Genomic DNA, 22,793 nt, shown 5'->3' with positions numbered 1-22,793 from the left:
CGGGGCTGTCGGGGGGATCTGGGATGTCAGAGGGGTCAGGAAGAGTCTGGAGCGGGTCGAGAGGGGTCTGGATGCCGGCGATCCCAAACATCCCCACTGGAGGGCAGCAGAGCCCGACGGACAGCGCTCGGAGCCCGGGAGCGAACGCGGGGCGGGAAACCTGCGGGATGGGATGGGATGGGATGGGATGGGATGGCATGGCATGGCATGGCATGGCATGGCATGGCATGGCATGGCATGGCATGGCATGGCATGGCATGGCATGGCATGGCATGAGACGGGATGGGACGGGATGGGATGGGAGGGGACGGGACGGGACGGGACGGGATGGAGAATGGGGTGGAGATGGGGATGGGGAGCAGCATGGGGATGGGATAGGTGCAGGAAATAGGGAAGGGGAGCCGAGATGAGGATGGGTTGGGGATAGGACTGGAGTGGGAATGCGGATGGGATAGGGATAGGGATAGGGATAGGGATAGGGATAGGGATAGGGATAGGAACGGGGATGGGGATAGGGATGGGGATGGGGATAGGGCTGTAGGATAAGGATAGGGATAGGGATAGGGATAGGGATAGGGATAGGGATAGGGATAGGGATAGGGATAGGGATAGGGATAGGGATAGGGACAGGGATAGACACAACAACATGGATCAGTGGGATGAGAAAAGGGATGGGAAAAGCTATGGGATGCATCTTGACACACAGCTGTCGGAAGGTGACCTGCAGGCCTGGCTGGGAGCAAGGGTGGGCAGCTGAGCACGAAGCTGGCGTGGGCAGCACGGCCAGTGGGACCACAGTGGCCTCTCAGCTGGAGATTGTGGTGATCCCTGTCTCCTCAAAGACCCTCCGGAAGGCGACCTGGAGGGACACAACAGAGCAGCGCCTCCAGCAGCTCCCCACCAGGAAGTAGACGAAGGGGTTGATGCTGCTGTTGATGCAGGCGAGCAGGAAAACAACCTGGGAGGACACAGCAATGTAACCAAGCTGCTGCAGGAAATTCCAGAGGCTGAGGGGCACTCCAAAGATGAGGAAGAAGAGGACAGTGAGGAAAATAACGATGTAGAGCCTCTTAGGCTGACGTCTCTTGGAGCCACACAGGACCTTGATGAAGAGGATCACGTTGGAGATGACCATGGGTGGAGCAAAGATGAGGAAGCTGAGAGCGTACATGGAGATGAGAGACACCCGGCAGTGCTCGTGCTCGTGTGACAGGCACAGGGAGGTCACCATGACCATGACAGCAATGGAGAGTGCCCAGAGCAGGACACACACCACCCCTGACTGGCGCTCAGGACGGTGGCAGCGGTACCAGAGGGGGAAGAGAATCGAACCACACCTCTCGAGGCTGATGGCTGTCAGCAGGTACAGCCCCATGTTGTAGGAGAACAGGGACAGCAGAAAAAGGGACCTCAGGTACTTCAGGGACACAACAGTGAAGCAGGACACATCCTCCAGCAGGTAGAGCAGGGAGGAGGGGACCATGAAGAGGAGGAAGGTGAAGTCAGCGACAGCCAGGTTCAGGATGTAGACAGTGATGGGGTTCCTGCGGATGTGGAATCCGAGGAGCCAGAGCACAGCCCCGTTCCCAGCCAGCCCACAGAGGCAGACGAGCAGCGTGACAGCTCCTATGGCCACATCGGTGACATTGATCCCACAGGGATCGTCTCCTTCAGTGTCCATCACGGGAGATGAGGGAGGTGGGGCCGTCTGATTCAGCTCCATGGTGGAAGGTGGGATGTGATCCCCAGCTGTGGTCAGAGCAGAGGGGAGTTAGTGGGACCCCAGGGGATGTGATGGGGAGAGGGGGCCTGGTGAGGTGGCACAGCAGGGCTGGGCACAGGGGGGCCAGGGCTGGGCACAGGGGTGCCAGGGCTGGGCACAGGGGGTGAGGTGAGGGCGGAGGGAGGGTTGGATCAATCCAGTCATCCCAATTGAGGACAACCATGGGAGCCATGAGAGGGGCTTTGGGGAAATCCAGGGAGACACAAGCAGTGCCCAGGGCTGGGCTCTGGTCCCAACCCCCTACCTTTCCTTGGGGCCAACCTGTAGGTGTGTCCGAGCAGGGAACGCTCCTTCCCTCTGGTGCTCCTCGCCACGATCTCCTCCGATGAGAAAAATTGGGGTCTCCACGTCCTCGGAAGCTCCAGAGCGGCCTATTTGTCCCCAAGTAAAGCTGCTTTCTGGGGCATTTCTGCACAATCACAGGTCAGGCGCTGAGAGCACTGGGCAGTTGCACACAGGCTGCCTCTTCTGTCAAAATTCTGTTGGTCTTTCGGGAAAGGAAATGTTTTGTCCGAGCGAATACCCCAGAGGACGGACGCTGCAGCAGTTGCATCTCACTCCGAAAGAATCTTGGTGCTTTTAGGATTCAACCTGATATCTCATTAGACTGGTAATTACCACCTTCCTAATTGTTTGATGGTGCTCCAGCCTCCTCTCCCCATATTGCGACGATGCTGGCATCCTTCTGAGATTGTTCATTACTGCGTGCATTTGCCTGCCAGCCTCCCGGCATGAGAATCCCTCTCCTCCGACTTCACCCTGCACCAGGCCTAGGGGAGAATTTGGGATTTGGTGCCTGAGCCATCATCACTTTGGATTCACTCCAGCTGGTCTGGGGGCTGGTAGCCATTGAGAGAGCCTGGAGAAGCTGGTGGCAGATGAGGGGATGGCAGGGGACAGCACGCACGACCCCACATCCATCCCTGCACCCCTACACCAGAAGCACCTGTTCACCCCACCAAAGTTTTGGGGTGGCAGAAGAGGGCACTGACTGGAGGGGAGAGGGTCTTGAGGACATCCAAACAGGGGCATGGGGGACATCAGTGCTGGGATGGCATGTCCCCGAGCAAAGCAGGGTGTCACAGCCTGTCCCACCTGGCGTTGGGATCACTAGGAAAAGACAGGGGGGTGGTGGCTGCCCCCTCAGCCAGGTCCTGCTGAACTGGGCGCCAGGGACAGAGATTCCTGGCGGGGCAGGGCTCAGCATGGCACAGCTCGGGTGTGACAGCAGGGGTGGCAGTGACAGCGGGGCCAGGGCGGTGAGTCATCTCCCCCGTGCCTTCCTCCACCCCTGGACTTTGCCTCCCGCGGATGCTCAGGGCAATAAATCCCAGCCTCGGGGGCGGGAATGGGGTGTCCGGGAGGGCACAGGGGTCCCACCCCAGGGGGTAGGGGGTGAGCTGTGCAGGGGGATCTGCACGGGAAGTGCATGAGTGGGATTGGGATGGGGAGTGGGGAGTGGGATGGGGATGAACGTGCCGGAGGCAGCGGGCAGGCGTGCGTGCGAGGGAGCGCCAGGCAGGCAGGACATGCAGGTGGCAGTGTGACGCTTGTGCACCGCGAGGACCTGCCGGGAGAAGGTCACCTGTGTGCCAGGACAGCCGTACGTGTGGCCCGGCCGCTGTCACCACCGCGGCCCCAGCCCCGCCGCGGGCGGGCCCGGCGGGCGGGTGACAGCCGCACCCTGGACCGGGCGGGTGCTTCCCGCCCCGCTGTCCCCATCCCTGTCCCCGCCGAGGCCACACAGGCTCCGTGGCCCCACTGGACACCCCCATGCAGCCGGAGCGCGGGGGGCAGAGCCCAGGAGCCCCCGAAACCGAGGTCAAGGCTGTCATCGTGGGGGATGGCGGCTGCGGGAAGACATCACTGCTGATGGCCTTCGCCAGAGGGGACTTCCCCAAGGTACCGGGATCCCTGTCCCCCGGTGGGTGGGTGACAGTCCCCGTGAGGGAACGGTGTCCTGGACGCGTGATGGGACGGACACGGTGGGTGGCAGCAGCGGGGCCGCTTGAAGCGGGACATGGAGACTGGGGGGCAGGGGGGCAGAGGGTGGCCCAGCCTGGGGGTCTGTGGCACCTCTGCCTCTCTTGGGTGGGTAACGGGGTGGGGAGCAGGGTTTGTCCCTCAGCAAGGGCACACAGGGGACTCGGGTAGTGCAGGGAAGGGGAGCAGCCACAGAGACCCCGGAACCCCTGTCCTGAATCCCCACGGGCATCCGTGAGGCTCCGTAGTGCCCCGGGATAGGGGAGAACGATCATTCCCACCCCACTGTCCCAGGGAGGCACCACCATTTCCCACTCCCTGCTTCCCTCCCTGTGCCCTGTTCTGTCCCCACTGGGGTCCCCTCCATCGCTGCCCCCCACCACTGCCTGTGTGACCTGTGTGACACCCTCCCTGTCCCCTGCCAGGTCTATGTCCCCACCGTGTTCGAGAAGTACACAGCGTCCCTCCAGGTTGCCGGCAAGCCCGTGAAGATCCACCTGTGGGACACAGCAGGTGGGACAGAAGGGGACAGGGCAGGCAGTTGTGCCCCCCGTGCTCCCACCCGGGGGTTTTGGGGTGTCCCACACCCGTGGTCATGCCTTGGAGGGGTGTCCCCATGCCACGACCGTGGAAGGGGGGGTTGTTAACCCACAGCCACCCCCACGGATGTCACCCTCATGGTCCCAGGTGTGTAATGGTTTCCTTCTGCGCCCGGCAGGACAGGAAGACTATGACAGGCTGCGCCCTCTGTCCTACTCGGATGCCGGCGTTGTCCTCATGTGCTTTGATGTCACCGACTCCAACAGCTTTGCCAACATCCTAACGAAGGTAACGCACCCTGGGGGGGTGCAGCCTACCCCCATCCCCATCCCTGGGTGACACGTGCCCATCCCTGGGTGACATGTCCCCTCACAGTGGTACCCGGAGGTGAACCACTTCTGCAAGGGGGTCCCGGTGCTGCTGGTGGGCTGTAAGACGGACCTGCGGCAGGACCAGGAGCTGCTGCAGAAGCTGAAGGACGGACGGATGGAGCCCGTGTCCCGGCAGCAGGTGGGTGTCACCTCCCAGCGGGACGGGACGGGACGGGATGGGACGGGACGGCGGTGGCCGCCAGCACGGGGCAGTGCGACTGCCGGAGTCCCCAGCAGGGTCTGACTCTGCGTGTCCCCTCAGGGAGAGGCCATGGCCCGGCAGGTCCGTGCCGTGTCCTACATGGAATGCTCGGCCAGGTATCAGGATAACGTCGGGAACATCTTCGTGACTGCTTGCAACGCCGCCATTAGCGCTGCCCGCCGGAGGCAGCGCAAGGAGAGACCCAGGAGGGTCTGTGTGCTCCTCTGAGCCCTCTGTCTCGGCACAGCCCTCCCCCGGGATCCCCCGCTGTCCCCAAGCTCCGACCGCACCGCGGCTGCTGCCATGCCTCCACCTCTGCCACCAGAACACCGCTGCCACCCTCCTGACCCGGGCTGGCACCGCTGGTCACCGCGGGGTGACAGCAGGAAAGCATCCCTGGCATGAAGAAACTGTCGCGCCTGGATCCCAGAGTCCTGTCCCCTTCCCACCAGGGGTCCCAGCATCCTGTCCCACCATGGATCCTCTGCCAGCCGGGCTCTGGAAGCAGAGAACTGATTTGGGGGCTCCCCTTCCCGCTGGCAGGCCAGCGCCGGGGGGTGGCACGGGGTGACCGCGGGCTGATCTTCTGCCATTAAAGTGACACAACACTCAGTGTGGCACGGTCCCTGGGGCAGCAGCAGCCCCTGCACGGCCTGGGGGCGTCAGGGACTCCGGGTGGGCGTCGGGGACACGGGTGGGTGTTGGGGACATGAGGTGGGCGCTGGGGACAGGGCGTCCCGCCAGGGGCCTGGGGTGGATGGGAGGCCACCGGGATGGGGTGACCTGCTGATTTTGGGTTGGGGTGTCTGTGAGTGTGTGTCCAGGTGTGTCCAGGTGTGTGCTGCACGTACAGGTCTGTAGGGGTACCGTTTATAACCGTATGTATAGTTATATATATTTTACATGTTTTAATATATTTTTAATATATATAACGTATATGTAACTATATAGTTGATCTATAACCATCCATATCAATACGTTTATTATATATATCACTGCATATAGTTAGGTTATAGCTATCTATATGACTATATATAGTTTATAGCTATGCTGTTAACACCTAGAGCACGTAACTGAGGAGCTGTATGTAGATATGTAGGTGCATGTAGCTACGTGCCCGTCTCTCTGCATTCAGACCCCCACACAGGCGTGCACAGCCGTGCGGGCAGCCCGGAAGCCCGCGGGGACACCGAGGGACCCCACGAACCCCCCCCAAAATCCCGCCGGGGCTCCCCCTCTCCAGCCCTCCCCCGGCAGGGGCGTGGCCACGCGGTGGGGGCGTGGTTACGTGAGGGGGCGTTGCCCGTACGGGAGGGGGCGTGGCCGCCCCGAGCCGCGCGCGCGCGGGGCGGGCCGGGGCTGGACCGGGCGGGACCGGGCGGGACCGGGCGGCGCACGCGCGGCGTGCGGGTGGAGGGGAGGGGGGGGGTCCCGTGCGTGCGGCGCGTGCGCGCGGCGTCGGTGTGTATGTGAGGCTCTGACGGGTTCAAAATGGCGGCGGCGGCTCCTGTGTGAGGAGGGGGAACCGCGTCCCGGCCGGGGGGCGGCGGCGCTGGGGGGGCACCGCGCGGGCGGGACGGGGCGGGCGGCGCCGGCGGAGCCCCGGCACCCGGCGGCGGGGGGGGTGCGGTGGCGGTGGAGGCGGCGGCGGCGGCGGGGGGACGCGGGCCGCGGCGGCGGGGGGCGGCTGGCGGGGCTGTCAGCGCCCGCTGCCCGCGCCGGGAGCGGCGGGGCCGGGAGGGCGGCGGGCCCTGGGCGCGATTGCTGCTGACCGGGGGGATTTCTCCTCCTCCGTCTCTTCTGTTCCCCCACCCCCCCGTGCCGGCGGTAGAAGAGGACAAAGGCGCAGGAGAGACCTGGTGAGCACCGCGGGGGTCACCGGCGACCCCCGAGTTCGTGCGGGGCGCCGGAGCGCGGCCGGGCGGGAGCGGGCGCGGGCGGGTCTCCCCTTGCCGGGCCCCGGGAGGCCGCGTCGGGAAGTTGGGGAGGGGGCGGCGAGTGCCGGCTGACAGCTCCCCGGGGACCCTCCCTCCCTCCCGCCTCCCGTCCTGCCCCGGCGGGGGCGGGCTGGGGTGGCCCGGCCGGCCGGGGGTGGCCCCCGCGCCCCGCGGCGGAGCGGGCGCGCTGCGCTCCGGTTGTCCGGTTGTTTATAAACAGAGTTCAGCAAGTGTGGGGAAACTGCCTCCCTCGGCCGAGCCGGGAGTCCTGGTGCCGTGGTTCCAAGGGAGGCAGGGGTGGGGAAGGTGCTGTCGGGACTGGGAATGCTCTGCTGTCAAAGCCGGGGGTCGGGGAGGAGCAGGATGGAGCGAGTTCTCCCTACGTGGTCGTAGCGGTTCTGTAACACTACAAGGGGTGGCGGATCCCCTTCCCCGCTCCCATTCCCCGATTCTCCTCCCCGAAGGTCTGGTTTAGGCATAGTCCTGGGGGTTAAGAGCCGTGCCATACCCAGGCTTTGGTTGGTTTCTGTCCCTTTAAAAAAAAAAAAAAAGTGTAGGTGCCATCTGACGCCCTGGGAGGTTTTCCCAGGTTGGTGTGCGGTGTCACAAGGTGGCACATTTGGAGATCTCAGCATTTAGGCCTTCTCCAGCCAGGAGTTAGATGCCTGAGTGCTTCCCTACTTGGGTTGTGTATGTAGGAGAGATCCAATAAGCCTTCCATGATCATGGGAGATGTCCTGTACCAGTGCAGTTTCTCCCAGGTGCCACGGTACAGGATATCCCAAGGACAGTGATTTTGTTGTTTGGAGGAGTTGGCTCTCCGGTGCTTAATTTTGGGGAAGCCAGGATTTTACAGCACCTTCCCTGGTTTTTATTCTGCTGTGGGCCAGTGGAGCTGCTGGTGCTGGTGTGGAGCAAAGGTGGGAGCCCTGTAGCTCCTGTTGTGTTACAGAACAGCTGGTGAAGTCATTTAGCCTCACTAATTCATTCTAAATTAGAATAGGAGCTGTAAAAGTTGCGGTGGGTTCATCCCCTGGGTTCTCTCAGCCCCCAGAGCGGGGTGGGGTCAGCCCCAAAAGGAGAAGGGAAGTGAGGGGTGTGGGTGTCCCGTGTCCCCATGCCCTGCTTCACTGTTTCCCTCTGGCTTCCAAGGAGGAAGAGGACGACGACAGCAGTCCTGGCGTGTCCTTCTCGCTCTCTTCGGAGGAGTCGGAGATGGAGCCCGAGGAAGAACGGATCCGTTACAGCCAAAGACTGGTCAGTAGTGGCCCTGAATCAATCCTATTCCAGTCTTGGTTCTGTTGCAGCTGGAGAAGGGAAAAGCTTTTCCTGGCAGCAGGATTAAACAACCCAAACAGGCTGGTGGTGGATGGCTGCAGCCTACCTGGAGGTGTGGGCTTGGCTTAGGTGGCTTTGTGGGTCCTTTTGTGTCACCAGGTTTGTCCTAATGAAGGGAATTTGGCTGCTGAGCTCTGGAATGGGGGGTTGGAGACTGAGGCTGGATAAGGAGCTCTGGGATAAGAACATGGAACTGGTGTCAGTGTCGTTTCTGTCACGACAGGTTTTTTCTGTGTGTCTGTGACAAGCAGAGGAGCTGGAACACTGTGTGTTACCATTCTTGATTTGAGTGGCTGTGAAGCCTGAGAGAACCAACTCCAGATTCAAGCTCCAGTTTTCCTGTGCCTGTGTCTCTTCCTGGTGTTTTCTTTCGGAGGGAGCTGTTCCAGCAGTCAGGTCCCAGTCAAGCCCTGTCAGGAGCTCTGGTGTGTGTGCTGCTGTTCACTGAGACTGCATGAATGCCATGGTCTGGGAACTGGGCTGTAACTGGGAACGGCTCGGGAGCAGCTACTCGGAGAGTCTGAGATGGTACTCCTGGAGATCCCAGGGAAGGAGGGAAGCTGCTGTGTCTCTCATGCTGTTTTGAGGCAGTTGCAAACCCCCAGGGAGGGCAAGTGGCAGCTCTGTGGTGGAGTCCCTCTCTGACTCACAGCAGTACCTGTACCCTCACCTTCCAGGTGCTGCCCATAAAGGTAAATCCTTATCCTTTAATTCTCTGGAATTGTTTGGTGTGAGGCTGTGTGGTTCTTGGCATTAAGCTTTGCCCTCAAGACGATCGGTGCTGGGGAGTTCCCAAGTGCTTTGGTGGATGTTTTAATTTGGCATCAGCAGCAGTCCCACCTCCTCCCTCATCCTGGCACATTTATTCCCACAGCTGTGTGGGATGCAGCTCAAGGTGCTGGTTTGACTGGGGAGTGATCCAGGACTAACCCAAAACATCTGGATAAAGACATGGCAGGTGGAGGGGACTATCAGCCAGGAACGTGCCAGTTCAAAAACACTTATCGTCTCAAATAAAAATCAGGAGGAGTTGGTGTCCTGCTGCAGGTGGGCTGGGCTCCAGCAGAATGTGCTAAGCTGGATAAATGCCTGCAGGCTGATGAGCTCCGTGCTTAAGGGGTTTGGGAAGGCACATGGGCAGCAGCATGAGGCTCACCTGGACTTGTGTGGCCTCGTGTGTGCGTGTTGTCTGTGCTGGCCTGGGGCCCAGAGGAGGAGGCATGACCCCTGTGTGGTGGGTGAGGCTTAACTTCTACCTCCTGCTATGCTTTTCCTGGAAACTTCCAGCTCATTATGTGCTCCTGCTGTGTCAGTGATGCCCCCTCGCTGAAGGACCCTTAAAAGACGATTATTTTTCTTCTGTAAAACGTGATTTGGCTTATTCGAATATCCCACATATACCTTGGACTTGGGAGCTGGTTTAGTAGGCCTGAATGAAAAGTTCCAGGTAGGGAAGCAGGGAGCTGGTGGTACAGCATGTTCCTGCTGCTGTCAGCTGTGTTTCTGGTTTGTCATTTGGGCTCAAATAGCAAAAAAATAAATGTATTAAAAAAAAAAAAAATCCAGGTGTGATAGTAGTCCTACCAGCCAAGCAACCTGAACCAGAATGGTTTATGGTGGTGAAGGAGCTGAATTAATTGTGTGGTTTGATGGTACCATCTGAGATGGCAGAGGAAGTTTGTTTTCTGGTGTGTCAGGTAATAACACCAACAGCATCTTTTTCCTGACTGGTTTCCATCGGGACATAGAGGAAATCTGGAGTGTTCTGCGGTTTTTTATTTAGTTTGCAGTAACGTTGCCTTTCTTTAGTTCAACAAAAATCTGATATGTGTCAGCTTTTTGAATGAATTTGTGTTAGTGTTGGTGGAAGATCTGGGTTTGGAGGAGAAATTTACCTGTGCTTCGCGTGTAGTCATGCTCCTGCAGGAATTCTCTGCCAGTTCACCCATGCCTGGGGGGCACAGTGACACTTTAATTAGGTGGGTTGCACTGCCCTAACTGTATTTGCTTCCTAGTTCAGGCTCTGCATCTCTGACTCCCAGGATAACACAGGCCTGGGTGAGTTGCTCTGGACTCAGGAATATCACTGGGAGGATGTCTTGCACCCATCCAAGGCAGTCTGTGGGAGAGGCTGTTTCCCGGTGAGCTCTGGGAGGCTCACATGGGCCGTGGGTGACGCTGTGTGAGCGTGGAGAGGACACATGGGATATCTGTGTTCCTCACTCAGAGACTGGGAGCAGTGGAGATGGGACTTGCAGGCACTGTGGAGTAGTCTCCTGCTAATTCTGTCTGAGTGTTGTTCTGCCCAGCTCCCTAACGAGGCAGTTCTTGGGGCTTGGGCTGAGGTGCCAGCATTTCAAGCTGGAGTTGCGTGTTTTGCAGGCCCTTAACCGAGGAGCTGAAATGCTCTATTGTGTCCTGAGCCTGAGTGACAGTCCAGCCCTGGCACTAACAATGCCTCGGTCCCTCTCTGAGACTTGGAAATCTTTGCTGGCTGTCACTGGGTGGTTGCACCCTGCCCATGTCACATCAGGCTGTTGGGCTCCCCATGAGGAGCCTGGACTCCTTAAAGGCTCTGGAGAAAAGGATCCATCAGCCTGGTGCTCACAGAGGCTGCCTTGCTCTTCTGCAGGTGTATTCCTAGGTGCTGGAAGTGTGAGGAAATCTCACCTTCTGCCTGCTCCAGGGCTCATTTTGGAAGGCCCGTGCTGTGAACTGAGACTAGTAAGGCCCTGTGAATTACAAGCTGGGATTAGCACATTACCAGAGTGCTGCCGTGTGCTTGCAGTGGCAATGTTCAGGGTGAGAAATGAAGGGCAGCAGTGCTGGATCACTTTGGAATGGCTTGGGAGCACAGCAGGGGAATGCCATTATCTGAAGGACAAATCCTGTCCATCACGGTTTTTCCAGCAGTCTGTATCTCAGGGTGTGGTTCCCAGTTAGGATTGCCGGGGTGGCAGAGCTGGTTGAAGAGGTTTTCTCCCTCCCTCAGTGCTTCAGGAGTTGATGGCCCTGAGGTGAACACTGCTTCAGGGAATTGTGGATCATGCCCTGGATGGAAGTTGGCAGGGGGGAGGCATCTAATCCCAGTTGTTGTGTGTGCTGGGGTAGTGTGCAAACCTGATGGGGCTGGAAGTCTGAGATGGGGAGACAGGGTGGGGTAGGAACCTCTTAAACTGGCTCTGCTGCTGGAGAGAGCCCGAGGAGGAGCCTCACCCTCCCTGGGGGCCGTGGGTGCTCTGTGGGCTGAGCCACAGCTCCTGCTGGAGGTGTTGAGGTGTTGGCCCCGAGTGACCATCCTGGCTGGGTGCAGTGTCACCCTTATTTTGGCTGTGAAAGGGGTTGTGACACCCATGAAGGGAAATGGGCTTGTGGAGCAGGAGACTTAGCTGCTGCAAAGTGCTGTGGGTGCTGGAGAATTTGGGAGGTGAGAGGGGAGCCAGGGAATGAAGTGCTCTGTCCCATGGCATGAGACAGTCCATATCCTGCCTTATCACTGCCCTGCCCTCTGGTCAGATCCTTGTGTGAAATTTGAGAGGAGGCTCTGCCTGTCCCCACCAGCCAGAAGCTGAGGCCTCTCCCGTAAACAGCAGTTACCAAACCTGCCCTTACATGTCGGTGTCCGTGCTATCCCCTGGGAGAGTTCAGATGGGCTTTGCAGCACGTGGAGCCATCAGCTGGGGGATGAAGCCTGGGGAGTGTGCAGGACAAGGTTTCTCTTGCAGCCCTGCATGCTGTGGAGCGATCCCAGCTCAGCCCATGCCCGAGGGATAGCACTGCTGGCTCTGGCCAGTGCCTGGAGTCGGAGCAGCTGGAATCTTGTGGTTCCCAACTTGTTTGTGTCCTTTCTGCAGGATGGATGGGGTGATGTCAGTGCAGGACACAAGTCGTGGGGCCAGGAAGGCCCACACATGTTGACAGGACACTTGTGTTGGTTTTTCTCACAGCATAAGGATAGATTGAGGGATAAATGGCCTCAAAGCTGAGAGAGGGAAGGCAGGCAGAGCAGGCTGTGGGCTGCTTGTGTCAGGTAAGATAGGAAGGAGGAGGATGCAGCTTCCTGCCTTCTCTATATTGCTCCATCTTGAATGTTTCGTACTATCCCAACACTGGGATGCAAGGGGCAATCCCATCAGGTTCAGCCCAATTCCTTGTTTGTGCTGTAAAGCTGCTCACTGCCAGGTAATGATCCCTTTTGGCTGCTGGTGTTTGTCACTCCCAGACATTGGGGGGTGACAGAGGCCAGTCCTGCTGGATACTGGCTTTCCCAGGGCTGCTCCCACTGATTTGGGACTCATGAGTGTGCTGGGGTGACCCTGCCTGTGTTGCTCCCCACAGACATTGAGCATAGGATGAGCCCCAGGCACTGGGTTAGAATTTGGGTGGTTTTACTTCACCTGCTCCCTCTTCCCCACGTTTGAAATGTGACACTGGCAATTCCTGTCAAGCCAAGCTCCTTCCTAGAGTTCCTCTGTGCCCTGTGTGAAACCCAGCCTGGCCAAATGTCCCTGGTCTGCTGGACACACCTCAGCTGCCCAGTCTAGACAGGGCCCAGGCAAGGGGGGTTATTAATCTCTCCCACATGCCTCAAACTGGAGGCACTACAAATGAGTCATTCCAAATGACCCAGGTGTAATGATTGAGCTCTAAATAATTCAGGGGCTGTTCAGATTTGGTCTGGGCAGGGCTTTGGTGGAATCTAGCAGCAACTGAAGGCTATTCTTGGAAAGCTTTAGAAATCCCTGTGAGCGTTTAGATCCTGCCAGATGCATGACTGTGCTGGTCCCTGGGAGAATACGTCCCTGAAACCAACTGGATGCTGTTCCCTCTCAGCAGAGAGGGATGCAGAGGTAAATATCTGCTGGATTCTTCCTGTCCCAAGCCTGGTTGTGCCCTGAGTGTGTCCTGGAAGCTGCAGTGCTGACTAAGCAAGGAGCCAAACACCACAGGAGCACTTGGAAGTTACCTGTGAGTTACCAAACAATCTCTGCAGGCTGCATTTATGATGTTGTCATAACCAGGAATAAGTTTTCACAGGGTTATCCCAGCTGGAGGTGACACTGACAAGTCAGGAGAGCAGTCCCTGTGCCCCCAGTGCCTTTTTAGTTATGTCAGGAGCCACCCAGACAGGGATTTACAGGTCCCTGTGTGGGTTTGGGGGAGAAAGGGCACATGTGGGAAAGTGGTGATATGCTCAGAAGGGGGAGAAACAAGGTGCTGCCCTAATCTTGTCCCCTAAACATGTTTGAGGGAAAGAAATTCTCTTCAGGGTGAGGTCTCTGGTGCTGCTGCTGAGGGAAGAGTGTTGCTGATTCCAGAGGAGGAAATGATGGCTGAGCCTTTAGGGGGCTGTGAGGAACTTTGGTGTTGTTCTTCCCTTTCCACAGTGGCCTGAACTCCCTGTGCTGCTGATGCTCCCTGTTCACCTCCTTTCCCTGTTCTTGGGAACCAGGTGGGGAATATTCGTAGTTGGCTGTGGGTGTTGCTTTCTGCCACTTGAGGTGGGTCAGGTAAACCTGGTGACAAAGTGTATCCTGTGAATCCATGGTGAGGGAAGAGGAGATGGAGCTGTTGGACAGGGATTCTGTCCTGTTCCTGTGTCCATGCTTGTGCATCTCTGTTGCTGTAGCAACAGCACTGGGAGTAAACAGCACGAGCTGGCTGTCCAGGGATTCTGAATCCCTCTGGAAGTTCCAGGAACTTGAACCAGAGGAGTTTTTGGGCTGAGATCTGCTCAGACTTGCAGGGTAGTGGATTTTCCATGTTTTAGCCATTGCTCTGTACACTGAAGAGTTTTAATAAAGCTGCCCCCACACACCCTTTTAGGTCAAGGAAAAGGCTCTGTGGGCTTTTTTCCTGCTGGTCCTCAGGGTTGGGAGCTGAGTGCACAATCCTGACAGAGTTTGGGAGAAAATACCGCTTGAGGAAAGTCCTCCTTGTTCTTCCACGTACCCGTGGCTCCTGGGAGCTGTAATGTTGGGAGCGAGCTGAGGCAGCTGGAAGTGGAAAGGAGAGGGCTGGCAGTGCATGCTCCTTTAAGGTCAGGCTGCCTCAGTGTCTTTAATTTGCTGTGCATAAATATTTCCATGTGTCACTGAGCCCCTTTGCCCCATTTGGAGTAAGGAAGGGACGAGTGCTGGGCTCCTTATGGAGCCGAGGGGGAGGGAATGTGTGCAGGGATAGTGTAACAGCACAGAGTTCAGAGGAAACATCCTTCCTAGTAGCTGGATTCCCACATTGTCCACGTTCTTCCCAATGGCCCTGGGTTGTTTTCCCTCTCCCTGAGCATCCCCAGCCCTATAGCCTGCAATGCAGCCAGCCTGCTGCTGTTCCCTTTAAAAAACAGTGTCAGCTGAGCAGGAATTGCAGTACAAACCTCAGAGCTTCCTGTGTTTTTGTTATCCCAGTACTCCTGTGGTCCAGCTTCTCTCAGGCTGGGTGATGGGATGGAACTGGCAACAGGTTTTGGCTGAGCTGGTTTGGGACACTGGGAAATTTGGAGGGTGAGCACTTCCCTGATAAAAACATCCAAGCTAGTCCTGTGATCCCTCACTGTGCTGGGGACAGAGAGATCCCCAGCAAGGAATGAAGTCACTCAGGGCTGACCTGCTACTGCTGGATCAGCTGCACCTCTGAGTGCTTATGGCTCTCTGTCCCTTGTCCTGGGTCTCTGCCTCCTGGTCTGTGTGGGCTCAGTGGTCGGAATATGGATTAAATGTGTATAAATTTCAAGCCAGCCTTTTTTGGAGCAGTTTGGTCCATTTTGGGGAGATTCTGTTGCCTTCCTGCACAAAGCAAAAGGAGGAGCAGAGCTGGTACTGCTCACCTACCTGACTGCATAGGGCACGTGCTGGGCACACCTGGCAGGGAAAGGGGCTCCATGCAGGGTTTTTTCCTTGGATTTCTTCTGACTGGGAAAGGGTGGGATGTGGTTCAAGGGGCTCTCTCAGTCTGTTCCAGAAATAAGAAGGCTGAATGTCAAAGGATGGCTTTTAGCACTGAGGGTCAGTGTTCAGCCTTGAAGTGGCGTGGAGGGTTTGATGGTCCTTCAAGAGCTCCTTCAGGCTTTCATGGAATCCAGGCATGATTTGTCCCCATGCCATGGCTGGTGGTGGGAATGGGCAGTCTGGGGGCTAGCAGTGCCATCAAAGCCCGTTGGGACAGTGGCTGTGAGTGACAGAGGCTGCAGGTGACTGGAGTGAGGAGCCGTATCCCTTTGTAGGAGCAGCACTTCCTTTTTGGGACTGCTGCCAGAGCTGCCCATCTGTGATCTGATCTAGCATGTTCCTCTGCCTCGTGGTTTCGCTGCTGTGGCTGGTCAGTGTGTGGTTTGGGAGCAGCTGTGGAGCTTTCCTTGCCCCTCCATGCTCCCTCCCCACTTGCCTTGCTCCAATTCCCCAATTACTCCTCATGTACGTTCAATTTTGTAACCCAAAAGTGCAAACCAAAGCATTCTCCCCGGTCATTCTGAAATGCTGCCAGCCTTGCTCGTGATAGGAATCCCTCCTGGAGCTGAGAAGCCTGGAAAGGCTCCAGTTTTGTGTAGATCCTGTTTGCTCCTCAGCCTGGTGCTTTGAGTCTGTCTTCATCCAGGGATGTGCCACCTGGGATACGCCCATTCCGCACTCCGGGTTTTGAGAGAAATGGGAGGTGGTGAGGGCCATTAAACCTGAGTTAAACTCGGTGGTTCCTCTTGTCCTGGATCTCTTGAGGGGTTTGTGCCTGTTCTTCAGATCCTGTGGTTCAAATACGGTGCCTCCCATATTTGGGGGAGCAGGAAGTCCAGGACTGAAGGTGGGAGAGGAGCAGAGGGCAGGAACCTGCTGCCTCTGTGCTGTGCTTGTGCTCCAGAGCTTAGAGCCCAGCCCAGGAGCCGAAGTGGGAGGTGCAGGCTTGGAGAAGAGGGGGATATAGAAAGGAAAAGCTCTTGTGCTTAAGATAAGCAGTGACCTGGCAGGCTGCTGATTGGGTGTCATAATCTTGGTGCCTTGGTTCTTCACACTCTATCTGGAAACACTGGCAAGGGAGGATCTTCCCTGCACTGGCACCTGCTGTGCCCTGGGTCTGTCTGATCACAGCCTTGCTGCTTCCCTGCTTGTCCATCTTCCTGTCAGGCTGCCTTGTGCCTTCCTGGAGAAATGGAGCCCTTTCCCACTGCTAGAATTGCTGGGGATTCTCAGCACAAGGTCTCAGAGGCAGAATTCTGGACTTGCCTCAGGTACTCGCTTGAGATCAGGACACCCATCAAGAGATTTGAATGTTGCAGGTCTGGATTTATCTAGACAAGAGCCACAGTTGTTTGCTGTAAAAATATGTGAGAAGTTAAATTCCTTAACTGAGGAGGGTTGAGCTGGTCGATTTATTACCAATTTGGGTGCTTTTCAGCAGAGTAAACCTGCAAAGGGGTGGGGGTGAGGAAGAAATGCACTGCTAAGTCCCACTGTTCTATGGATATGCTGGGAGCCAGGGAGAAGTTAAAACCTGCAACAAGGGGAGTTTGGGATTGGAAATGGGAAATGCATTCTTCATGTCAAAGGAATAAAGGAAGGTTGTGGGAGGCTTCACACGGGCAAGCTGCTCTGGAAAAACAGCAAGCACAGGGAGAGGAAAAGCAAGGGGGGTGCTCTGGTCTCCTAGGGGGAAGGAGCTGTGGCACAGCAGGAAGAGGTTCCTGGCGACTGGGAGATGGAGCTGAGGGAGGGGATGGCAGCAGACAGGACAGGAAGTGACTAAAATACTGTGGTGTGTGTTGGTTTCACTCTCTAAATACATGAGGCTCTTTCAGCGAAAGGACGGCTTGTTCTTTTTTTCAAATGTGACCTTGTACTCGTTCTTCCCTGAAAAAACCTCACAGGAGAGGAGTTTTCTGGCTCTCTTCAGCTGACTGTCAGCTCCTTTGCTGTTAGAGGGGAGCTGTGCTCCATGGAGGCAGCGCTTGCTGATGGAAAGATGTTTCCAAGGAAGGGTTTTGGAGAGTGCCGCTGTGGAGTTTCATGAGGTGCTTTTCCTGGAATTCTTGGGCAAAGGAGACTGCAAGTGAAAGGATCAGAATAGAAGGGATAGCTGTCAGCAGGATTAATATTCATGCTTCCTATTTCCTCCATTAATTGAATGGTACCCAGGAGGGTCAGAAAGGAATGGTGAAGGACAGCTATCTTAGGTGGGAATTGCTGGCTGCCTGGTCTTGGAGGATGAATAAACTGCCTTTATCTTGACCCTGCCTGACACTGAGAGAAAGGCTTTGGACCACTTGTCAGTTCTTCCTTAGTAAAACTCTCAGCAGGATGAAAAATGCCTGAATCCTAAGAGAAAGCTGGGAAACCAAAGTGATATTTAAATATTGCTGCTTAATGCTGAGGTTGTCTGACAGATAATGTAATGTGCCTGACTCTGTCCCTTGCTTCACTGGAGCTGAACTTCACCCGGAACATTGTCACAGGTGGAGGTTTTGGGGACATCTGCTGATCTCCTTTTGGGAAGCTGCGTGTCCCTGGCTGAACTGGTTGATACTGGAAGGGCTCCCAAATAGTGGAGTCACTCCCAGGAAGCAGCAGTTCTAATCTAAGAGTCCACGACTGTGAGTTGCTGGTGTTCTGTGTAGGAAAGTCCTGGGAAGGCGTACTCAGCCAAGCCCCATCCCTGGCACAGGCTGTGGGACAAAGGTAGGCGGCTCTTCCCAGGAAGAGGTCAGACTTGGTGCTGTCAGAAGGATTTGCACAGCTCTGTGTGTGTAATAACAGGCAGGTGAGGTTGGTGTTAGCCCGTCATGGCTTTGCAGGTGTCACCTGTAACCAATTATCTATCCAGGCAGCAATTCCCTGTGTAGCCCATCACAGAAGAAAGGGGGTCTTGGAGCACCCACCGAGCACATCTGTCCTCATACAGAGACCCAGTCTGGGGACATGGGGTCTGTGGTTTGTGTCACTGTGCTGTGAGGAAGCTGCAGACTCCAGGAGGGGAAAGCTCCCACAGATGCTGCCTCTCCCATAACGTATGCCTGGAAGCACAGAAGCCTTTCCTTCCTCCTGCCTGCTCTGGGGCCCTGAAATATTGTTTTTCCCCACCCTGCCAAGACAACAATGGCATGAAAGCAGTGTGGCCCCGGCTGGGTCTGATGGGATGGGAGCTGCTTGCATTGTGCTTTTGGGTCCTCAGCCACGGCTGGGATCCCACTCTCCTCCATGCTGGGCCAATGAGGAGGCCAGACTCTTCCCTGCCCACGGGAACAGGCGAAGCTGATCCGCCTGAGAGCTGGAGAGGGTTTGTGGCTGATGCTTTGCCGATGACAGGAGCAATAGACTTTGGAATTTGCTTTGCTGGAGGACACAATCCCCTTCCTTCTGTGTTTTGCATCCCTGTTTCCTCATTGCAAAGGGATTCAAGTTGAAGGTGTTCCTGCCTGTTTCCTGGTGTTTGCACTTCTGTGGTGTGGCTGCCTTATCGTGGAGTGGTTTGGGTGGAAGGTTCCAACCTGTTTGCTTTGGAGGCTGTGCTGTGAAGGAGACCTGGGAAAAGAGTCTGAACAGTTCCCTGATCCCACAGTGCATCTCCAGCATCCACCCATGGCACCAGGAGGATCCGGATCAAGCCCGGCCACGTGGTCACATTTCTGTTGAATGAGCTGCTCTACACAATCCAGAGCCTGGCTTGGTGCCACTTCCAGAAGGACAGACAATGCCTGGTCATCGTGTCTGTGGCTGGAGCTGCCACATATCGCGAGGTTCCTCCTCAAATGGGGCTCACCTGAGTTCCAGCCCAGTGCAGTAACCCTTGCTCCTAGTTAAGTGTAGCCAAGGGAGTCGAATATAAGCTATTAAGGGATTGGTTTGGACATAGCCTCTTTTTGCCAGAATTTCCATGCCTAGCCAGAATTTCCCCCCAAAAGATGAGGTTTTGAATCCAGCAAAGGCAAAAGAGCTGCTTTTCCCCCTAAAAGTGAGTGTCTGGAGTAAAGGAACAGGTCAAAAAGCAGCCTGGTGTTGCAGTGAGCCACCACCCAGCAGATCCCAAAGCAGGTGAGAGCATGGACTGCCGAATCCTCCTCTTCGTTGTGCACATCCTCTGATTAATGACAGGGAGCTGCCTGCTGGGATCTGTAGCCCTGGACTTGCCTCCCATTGGGAAAAGTGAAACGTTGGTCACGCTGGAGGGTGATTCACATCCTTGCCTGGCATAGGTGTGCCTTGAACTTCCCTGGTGTGGTTTAGTAAGGAATAGCATGAAATGTGCCTTTCCCCAAAATGCTGAGTTCTTCAGGAAAAGCTGAGCATGAGGTTGGCTCGTTGTCCCTAAATCCTGCACAGGGCAGAGCCCTCTCTGCTCTCTGCCCTCATTTTAAAGCTGAGTACCACACAGGCTTCATGGATTCCGTGATTTTTAAGGAAAAGTGCTTCATAAGGTGGGCTAATCATCCATTATAACACAGTCATAATACCTCTACATCACTAACCTAAAGTTCTGATGCATCCCCTTGGAAGAGCCAGTCTCAGTTTAAAGGCGGAGGGAGCATTTGGGAGTTCCAGTTTTTGGTGTGTGCAGCCCAGCCCTAGCAGTGTGAAATTCCAAGTGTTCCCAAGGAATGGGTGCTTCTGTTGCTGCCACTCCCATAGGTCTGTGTTTTTTAAATGCATTTTCCTGCCTTTATACAAATATCTCTGTAAAAAGCTGTAAGTAAAGTGAGGTTTTGTATTGTTAAAAACGGGGAATGCCCACTCATCTTTAGTGGATGGCTTAAGACAAAGGACGGCAGCCCTTTTCCAGATTGTTTAATGTCCGGGCCATTGGACAGACCCTTGCCTCGGGATCCTGAGGACTCTTCCTGAAAGTGCCCCATTCAGGAGCAGCTGATTGTTCCTGCCTGGCTGATGAGGTGTTTGTATCCCTGTCGTTCAGGTTTTTGGGAAGGGGGTTGGAAAGCTGAGCACAGTCAATGAGCTGTTAACAATAGGTGAGTGACTCTGTCTTTATGGCAGGGGAACTCCTTGAGCATCCATCAGCCTGCTTGAAACTGGGAGTTAAAATTAAGTGTTGGAGGGGGTGGGGGAAAAGCCTTTTTTGTGTGTGTGTGTCCCTACGTGCTCCTGCACTGGTTCATCTAATTAATTTTAAAATTTTATTTAAAGCAGTGCTTCTGTATGAGGGAGTCATTCCTCTTTCTCCAGTGAGGTCATCACAGGCTGGTTCTGGTGGTGTTGCTGGGGATGTGACACTGCCCCAGGCAGGTGCCAGCAGCTGTGTCATCTCCTGCCCCATCCTGTCCCTGGCTGTCTGCTGGCCCAGCAGTTGGTGTGCACGCTTGATAACGGGAACATCCCTAATTAGGGGAAGGCAGCTTGGCTAATTCAGAGCAGTTTGCCTTTTATCTGAGGGGATTTAAGGAGCATTCCCACGCAGGGCTCTGCTCTCTGGCCAGGTGGCCAACAGCTGGGGACAGTAATTTCTTCCAGATCCAGCAATGCCAGAAGAGGATGTCTGTCAGGAATCCCTGTACAGATGTGCTTACGAGACCCTCTTAGAAAAGTGTTTCTTCCCCTCTGCTATTCCTCCCCACACAGACAAGGGAATAAATCACCTTTTTTGTACAGGCACAGCCAAACTTGAGAATCCTTATTTTATCACTGGTATTCTGGCAGAGATTTAAATTCACAAGTGCCTTTACCTCCAGTGCAGCAAAATACTGATGCAGTTGTAAAAGTGGGTAGCTGATTCTTTGTTCTTTGTCTCAGTTACACTAAACTCTCTCCCTTCCTCCCTCCCCTCCTCCTGTATTTCCGTGTTGGAATTCATTAGGAGTGATTATGTCTCCCATACAGGCCAATTAGCAGAAATCTGGATGGAGGAGGGGCAAAGCTGATGTTTCAGTGGTGTGTTTTGGGTTCAGGACAGACCTAGGCTGCCCTAGAGGCCGTGGCTGCGCTGTGCTAGGTTGGGATGAGGCTCTGGTTGTTCCCTTCCTGGTCCATAACTTCCCTTCCTGGTCCATAACTCTTCCCTTCCTGTTGTTCTCCCCTCAGCGTGGCACGATGAGGCGGCGTTACGAGGACGACGGCATCTCCGATGATGAGATTGAAGGGAAGAGGACGTTTGACCTCGAGGAAAAGCTGTCCACCAACAAGTTCAACTCCACCTTCGTGGTCTTCATGGAAGGCAAAGGTTTGTCTTGGGACTGGTGGTCCCAGGGAGCACATGTGGGGAATGGCATGGAAGCTGCTCGCTCCAGAGAGCACGGAGCCGGTCTGCAGCTTGCTGGGACACGTGGCAGCCAGGGATGGGAGGGTTTGCCTGGGTCAGCACCTGTAATTGCAGCCACATGTCTACCAGATCCTTAATTCAGGGGCTGTGTGGGATGTCTCCCCTTCCTTTCACCACGCACACGGCTCTGTGGGATGGCTTTTCATCGCACAGCCCCTCATGAGGATTTAGCGGGAGGGAGGAGTGCTTCTTCAAGGCATCTCTTGCTTGGCTCTGAGCTTCCTAGGGAAGTGAACACCAGAATCCAGGCTGTTCACCTGTCAGGAGCAGCCCGTTGGAGCAAACTCCCCCCTCCTTAGGGGAACTGTCTGAGGCTTGCCAGGAGCACACACTGTGCTGCCTCTCAGAACTGCTGCAAAGGAGTTCCAGGATTTCTGAAGGAGTAGAAAAGTGAGGAGCAGGGTTGGACTAGAGATCTCCAGAGATCCTTTTTAACCTCAGTGTGTCTATAATCCTCTGATGGAGTTTCTCCTAAACCTTCCCTCTTCTTGTCTCCCCACACCAGACTTCACAGTTGAGTACATCCAGCGGGGTGGCCTGAGGGACCCACTTATCTTCAGGAGCTCGGACGGCCTGGGGATAAAGTAAGTGCTCGGAGCATGGAGTGGTGGGTGACTCTGGCCCAGTTCCTTCATCTCTCCACACTGTGTGGGATCTGATCCTGGCTCTGCCAAGCTTGTTTGACTGTGTCGTGTCCATGCTGTTCTTTATGTGCAGCGAGCAGAGAGAAATATCTTCCAGCTCGGTTATCCCGTTCTTCCTAGTCTGTTTGGACTGAAAAATGAGAGGACTGAATTGGCTGTAGGTGATCAGAATTCCACCAAATATCTGAAAAGTCCCAGTGCAGCTCTGATGCAACATCTGGCTGGGTTTCTTTCTTAGTAACATAGGCATCTATTGCCAGAGAGTCTAACAATTTGTAGTATTTCTGGCATTTTCCAGAATTCCAACCTGATTTTCTGAACTTCTAAACTGTTCTCTTGCTACAGTACATCCACTGAGGTTTGCAGCTCTTAAGTGTAAACTGGGTTCAGTGGTTTTTTGGGGTTCATACAGAGATTAGAGGAGTAAATGACCCCTCACAAACTTTCAGAGCCGGTACCAGCAGCACTGCTCCGAACCCCCTCAGCTGGCTGTGAATGGATGGGTGACATCTCATCCAGTGCAGGGTGTTCTGTGCTGGGGTGAATTGGGTTGGAAGTCGTGCCAGGCTCAGTTTTAACTGCTGGGTGACTTGGGAGGGCAGAGATTTGATACTGGGCATTACAGTATGGCTGAAACTGGATTTCTCCTGAGCTTTTGGTTACTTCTCTGGGTCAAGAGCTGCTCGAACAGCTGCCAGCCTGCTCTGCCTGTGACAGCAGTGTTTGTACAGAGAAGGGTGCCAG

General features: G+C 55.6%; 3 protein-coding genes across 3 annotated transcripts in view; 2 read left to right on the top strand and 1 right to left on the bottom strand.

Moving 5' to 3' along the window:
• Window positions 1-805: 805 nt before the first annotated feature.
• On the bottom strand, window positions 806-1,723 carry LOC138112111 (mas-related G-protein coupled receptor member H-like). The gene has a single exon (XM_069018795.1). It carries the CDS (start codon window positions 1,721-1,723, stop codon window positions 806-808), a length of 918 nt encoding a protein of 305 aa, XP_068874896.1.
• A 1,558-nt stretch (window positions 1,724-3,281) lies between these two features.
• RHOD (ras homolog family member D) lies at window positions 3,282-5,506 on the top strand. Its single transcript, XM_069016333.1, has 5 exons — window positions 3,282-3,685; window positions 4,192-4,279; window positions 4,485-4,594; window positions 4,682-4,816; window positions 4,940-5,506. The coding sequence occupies exons 1-5, from the start codon at window positions 3,557-3,559 to the stop codon at window positions 5,105-5,107; spliced, it is 630 nt and encodes a 209-aa protein (XP_068872434.1). The 5' UTR covers window positions 3,282-3,556; the 3' UTR covers window positions 5,108-5,506.
• Window positions 5,507-6,305: 799 nt separating this feature from the next.
• The window catches only part of KDM2A (lysine demethylase 2A), a 35,156-nt gene continuing 18,668 nt past the window's right edge, over window positions 6,306-22,793 (top strand). Inside the window, exons 1-5 of the mRNA XM_069016331.1 lie at window positions 6,306-6,390; window positions 6,711-6,738; window positions 7,969-8,073; window positions 21,168-21,306; window positions 21,911-21,989. Coding sequence (XP_068872432.1) covers window positions 6,371-6,390; window positions 6,711-6,738; window positions 7,969-8,073; window positions 21,168-21,306; window positions 21,911-21,989 — 371 coding nt within the window. The 5' untranslated portion in view covers window positions 6,306-6,370. The remainder of the gene's footprint in view (window positions 6,391-6,710; window positions 6,739-7,968; window positions 8,074-21,167; window positions 21,307-21,910; window positions 21,990-22,793) is intronic.

This window comes from Aphelocoma coerulescens, chromosome 5 (assembly GCF_041296385.1).
Source record: "Aphelocoma coerulescens isolate FSJ_1873_10779 chromosome 5, UR_Acoe_1.0, whole genome shotgun sequence".
Lineage (NCBI taxonomy): Eukaryota > Metazoa > Chordata > Aves > Passeriformes > Corvidae > Aphelocoma > Aphelocoma coerulescens.
This window is presented reverse-complemented; position numbering and strand designations above follow the sequence as displayed.